The 6,000-nt window shown below is 36.2% G+C and overlaps 1 protein-coding gene across 1 annotated transcript; it reads left to right on the forward strand.

Moving 5' to 3' along the window:
* Positions 1 to 2,913: 2,913 nt before the first annotated feature.
* On the forward strand, positions 2,914 to 4,713 carry LOC138899998 (uncharacterized). The gene is made up of 2 exons (XM_070186698.1): positions 2,914 to 3,283; positions 3,380 to 4,713. The coding sequence occupies exons 1-2, from the start codon at positions 2,914 to 2,916 to the stop codon at positions 4,711 to 4,713; spliced, it is 1,704 nt and encodes a 567-aa protein (XP_070042799.1).
* Positions 4,714 to 6,000: the final 1,287 nt, after the last annotated feature.

The raw sequence follows: 6,000 nt of genomic DNA on the forward strand, positions 1-6,000 counted from the left end.
TTGGAGGCTTTACCCTGGCGGCTTGTTCGCATTGTTTGACAGCATATTCACGGAAACTTTTCGTGTTTTCTTTTTCAAATTAGACAAAGAGTTCTCTTTTTGGATTTTTCACTCTTGCTTTCTTTCTTTTCTTTTTTTGGGTTGTTTTTCGCTCTTCGTTTTTCTTTGTTATTTTTGCCACTCTTTTCTTTATTTTTCTTTCTTCTTCTTTTTTCACTCGGTTTATTTAATGGCTATGATCGAATTCGATGGAGAATGCTTACGTATCATAACGCCGCATGAATCAGATCATTACATAGTTCAGAAAAATCAGGAATTGAGTAAATAAACTAACTCTTTTTTTAACTTTTTATAAAACTCGGACCATGAAAGCTTCTAGAAAAAGAAATATTTTTGAATTTAAATTAATTATTATTTTTTGGATTTTCTAAGGAAAGAATTCTAAGAAGGAATTAAGGAAAGGAAAAATATTTTTAGATTTTTTGAAAATTGGGGCCGGACGCGATGAAGGTTTGTCTACGTATCTCACATCCGGTGAGAATCAGACCTGCATAGTTCGGTCTGTTTTGACACAACAGGAAAAATATGACTTTGGAAAACATTGGCTCATTTTGAAATAACTTTTATTTTCCTCTTTTTTGTTTTCAAAATTTCGGCAGAGTTTCTTTATTTTTCATACCTGGATTTTTCAGAACCGGGAAATATTTTTTTCTCTCCTACCTCCCTCTTGGTTTTTTTCTTAATTTTCTTTCCCTACTCTAGAAGCCGGTCAACATGCAAGCCGAAACGAACAAATGCACAAGTAACACGTAAAATGCATCAGGGTGATCTTTTAATTTGGGTACACCTGTCCTAGACGGATCCAACCCCTCTGTTGAGTCCCCAAAGTCAAATGCACGTGATGCAAATAAATATTCTCACTATGGATCCGGCATGAGGCTATGTTATTCTAGCTTTGAATCCTTGGTTGTGTTGTTCTAGACCTGGCTTACCCGAGCAGACAACTCGTGTAACCCCCCAAAATTTTACTAATATTTGTATTCTCGATTGAGCATCTTTATAAAGAGGAGATATTTTACTTCGCACTTCCTAAACGCGAAATTTATAATATATAAAAATTCCTTACTTTAGTTTGTGTTAATATTGACAAAGAAGTTCCATGGTATTGTTATGTGTAACATTTAATATTATTTTAATGAATTATTTTTAAATACATTAGATATCTACGGTTTTGGGCTGCCACCCTTTTGTATTTATCTAAAGATATTTAGTACGTTGGGCAGCCGCATTTTTCATATTTATCCAAAGTTTTTATATTACTTTTGTGACATGCTTTTTCATAACCTCATCTTATTTTCAGTCTTTAATGCCAAAGAAAACCCCATCTCTCTCTCCTTCTTATCACATGAAAAACTCCATGAAAACCATCATGAATTTCTACTAAACCAACCAGCAAAACTCGTTTTTGGTGAAGCTCAAGTTGCTCCTCTCTTTTATGGTAAGTTACTAAACCCATTTTTACACTAGACAACTATTAGTATTTTCTTCATATCTCTTTGTATATAGCTCCGTTTTAAGTGATCTAAGACTTTATGGAAAGCTATTTCATAGATCTATAACTCTTATGAAGGATCCAAAACCTGGTTTATCTTTTATTTATCCGAACATAGGTGATGAAGTACATGGTAGGTGCTGCCCAGATTTTACTATTTTAGGATGTGTTAATAACTCAAGTCTTGTAATATGCTGAATTTAGACTTTGTCTTGTAAATATGTACAAAGAAAAAAACTAGATTTTTTTTATACCCGATAGTTTGAAATTTATGTACAATACAAACTTGCATGATGTTGAATGAAAGTATAATTTTGTTAGGAGGTTGATTTAACGTGTTGATTATTTAAGAAGGGTTATATCACCTTATGTTGATATTTTGACATTGTATATCATAAAAAAAAATTAAAAAGAGTATTTTCAAAAATAAAAATATTGCACTTTGGACCTCATCGCATAGGCCTATTTCCGCTACTAAATTATTCTGAATATTTTTTTTAAAATTAATATCTTCTTAATGTTGTAAGTTGTAAATTAGATTTGTTTCATAAGTAGCACCCTCCCAAAGGGGTTGCTACAAGTTTTGGTATCAGAGCCTAGGTTTGTGATTCTAGGATTTTTGTTGTGATCGTACTTAATATGTTTTGTTATTTTCTTTGTTGAAAATGACTTTGAGATTATAAATTATTACATACTTGTTTAATGTAATTTGTTGTATTCCTTGTGCATATGCATCATGCACATGTCCCTAATACAATGTGATCTTATCTTTTATAGGAATTTTAATATGGCCTCTTCTTCGAATAGAGCTATTGAATCCGTTGATGAAAGTCAGGCCCATTATAATGCTCCACCTCACCTCCAAGAGGGAGATGAGGTACCCTTGCCTAACCTAAATCATCATAGTGTTAGTGAAAATGAAGTGGGCAATAATCCAAGAGCAATGGGTTATAGTACTCCTATTATGACTCCTCCATTTCAGCAGATGGTTGAGTTCTTTCGTCACTTGGCTGGAACAATGTCAGAACCTAGTGAAATGAATTTTGAGAAGATGAAGAAAATGGGTGGAGTTGAATTTGAAGGCACTATTGATCCCACGGTAGCTGAACAATAGATCGAGCGCATGGAGAGGGTCTTTGAACAACTAGAGTGTACTAATGCTTCCAAATTTAAGTATGCTATCTCTCTTTTACAAAAAGATACCTATGATTGGTGGGTAAGTGTGCCAAATGCAAAAGCAAAACCTCCGGTGCTGACTTGGGATGACATTGTGAAAGCATTTCGTGTGAAATATCCCCCCCCCCCCCCGCGTCTATTGTGATGCTAAGAAAAAAGAGTTTCTGAATTTAAGACAAGGGAGTATGTCTATTGCATGGTATCAACAAAAATTTCTAAGGCTCTCTCGCTATGCTGGAGGTATTATTAATGGTGAAAGAGACAAGTGCACAAGATCTGAAGAAGGTTTGAATGGTTACATTCGAAAGTATATGGCAATCTTGCAACTTGAGGATTTTTCCAAGTTAATTTCAGCTGCTCTTACTTGGAAAAGAATTGAAAAGGAAGAAGCTAGTAGGAGAGAAAACAGGTTTAGCAAGGGTAATTCAGATTATGGCGGTCCATCCAAGAAAGAAAAGTTTGACTATTCCAAGACTGAAAGTGCACAGAAGTCATCATATCATAAGCAAAATAAGCCAAATTTCTCTACTGCTAGTACTCCAAGTTATGTCCAAGGCAAAACTTATACACCTACTTGTGCATAGTGCGGGAAGAATCATTATGGTGCCTACAGAAGAGCTTCTGGTGCTTGTTTTAATTGTGGAAGTCTAGATCATAAAGTGAAGGATTGTCCTAATCTTAATCCTCTTTCTTATACACATAAAGAGGGCTCAGTTCAAAAGCCTGTCACTACTCATTCTCAAGCTAATAGCAGCGCAAGACCTAGAAATGTGCAAGCAGCGGGTTCGGGTGGAGCTAATCAGGTTAGTGGATTGAGATCTACTGCACTAGTCTATGTTATGAGACAGAGGAATAACCAAGATGGCCCGGACGTGGTTGTTGGTAAATTTCACTTATTTGGCATATTTGTTGTTACATTATTTGATCCTGGATCTTCGCACTCTTATGTTTGCTCATCACTTGCATTTCCTGATACTGTTAAATCTGTGAGACTTGACTTTGATGTGCTGGTCACGAGTCCGTTAGGTCATCAGGCTGTTGTTAACAGGATTTACCGAGATTGTCCATTCATGATTCAAAATCTGGTCTTCCCTGCAGACTTGATTGAAATGCCCTTCCAAGACTATGATGTTATTGTTGGTATGGATTGGCTCCATAGGTACCATGTATTGGTTGATTGTAGGTTGAAGCAGGTGACTTTTAGAACTCATGGATATTCACACATAGTAGTTCAAGAAGAAAGATCATTGACATCTAATATTATCTCTGCGGTCTTGACAAGGAAGATGATTTGTCAAGGTTGCGATGCCTATCTTGCTCATATAGTCGATACACAATTGGGGAGTCCAAGTCTTAAGGACATACCCACCATATGCGACTTTCCTGGTGTATTTCCTGATGATCTTCCTAGGTTGCCTCCCAAAAGGGAGATTGAATTTCCTATAGAGCTTGTCCCTGGAACTACTCCTATTTCTATAGCTCCTTATAGAATGGCTTCAGTTGAATTAAAAAAGTTGAAGGCTCAATTGCAAGAACTTGTTGAGAAAGGTTTTATCTGTCCCAGTATTTCACCTTGGGGAGCTCCTGTTTTTTTTGTGAAAAAGAAAGATGGCACTCTTAGGCTTTGCATTGATTACCGACTGAACAAGGTAACAATCAAGAACAAATACCCACTGCCTAGAATCGATAACTTTTTTGACCAACTGAAGGGTTCCAGCTTGTTCTTAAAAATTGACTTGAGGTCTGGATATTATCAGTTGCGCATGAGGGAGCAAGATATTCCTATTCCTAAAACTACTTTTAGGACCAAGTATGGCCATTATGAATTTTTGGTAATGCCATTTGGTTTGACAAATGCTCCTACTGCATTTATGGATCTAATGAACCGTGTATTCAAGCCTTACCTTGATCAATTTGTAGTGGTCTTTATTGATGGCGTTTTAGTCTATTCCAAGAATAGAGAAGATCATGATAAGCATCTCTGAATTTTCATGCAAATTCTGAAAGAGAGGCAACTCTATGCGAAGCTTTCCAAATGTGAATTTTGGTTGAGTGAAGTGGCATTTTTGGGGCATACTGTATCAGCTGAAGGTGTGAAGGTTGATCCTAGTAAGATTCAAGCTATTATTGTTTGGAAACCTCCTAAAACTCTAATTGAGATCAGAAGTTTCTTGGGTTTAGAAGGATACTATAGGAGGTTCGCGAAGGGTTTCTATATTATAGCTTCTCCTTTGACCAAACTTTTGGGGAAAGATGCCAAATTTATGTGAGATGACAAGTGTCAAGAGAGATTTGAAAAGCTCAAATCCTTGTTGACACAAGCTCCAATACTTTCTTTGCTAACTGAAAGGAAAGATTATGTGGTATACAGTAATGCATCTCACCGTGGCTTGGGTTGTGTTTTGATGCAAAAAGGGAAAGTAATTGTGTATGCCTCCCCAAATTTAAAATCACATGAGTTGAATTATCCCACTCACGATCTTGAACTTGCTGCCATTGTTTTTGCCTTAAAAATTTGGAGGCACTACTTGTACGGGGAGAAGTGTTATATACTTACTGATCACAAGAGTTTGAAATACTTGGCTACACAAAAAGAGTTAAACTTGAAACAATGTAGATGGCTTGAACTCATCAAATATTATGATTGCATGATTGATTATCATCCTGGTAAAGCCAATGTGGTTGCAGATGTGTTGAGTCGCGATTCCCTTGCAAGTTTAACTCTAAGTCTGTTGCCCTTGCTTCTTGAATTAAGAGTCATGAATGCTTGTCTTTCATTTAATTCTAATGGTTCTATCATTGCTAATTTTCAAGTCAAGCCAGTCTTACTTGAGCAGGTCCAAGAAGCACAGAAGTTAGATGAGAAGCTTGGGAAACGAGTTGAAGAAGTCCAAAATGGAAGAGAATCAGATTTTACATTGAAGAAAAATGATACCTTATTTTATAAAAATAGGTTGTGTGTTCCTAATGATGATGAATTGTGTAAGCAGATCTTGATTGAAGCACATAGTTCACCTTATGCAATGCATCCTGGAGGTACTAAAATGTATCAGACCATCAAGGAGCACTACTGGTGGAGTGGTATAAAGAAAGACATTATAGAGTTCATTTCTAAATGCTTGGTATGTCAACAAATAAAAGTTGAATATCAAGTCCCAGCTGGTCTACTGCAACCCTTGTCAATACCTGAGTGGAAATAAGAAAGGATAACGATGGACTTTTCACGCACTCAAAGGAATCATGATGCAATTCGGGTCATTGTAGATAGACTA

Source organism: Nicotiana tomentosiformis, chromosome 10, assembly GCF_000390325.3.
Source record: "Nicotiana tomentosiformis chromosome 10, ASM39032v3, whole genome shotgun sequence".
Classification (NCBI taxonomy): domain Eukaryota; kingdom Viridiplantae; phylum Streptophyta; class Magnoliopsida; order Solanales; family Solanaceae; genus Nicotiana; species Nicotiana tomentosiformis.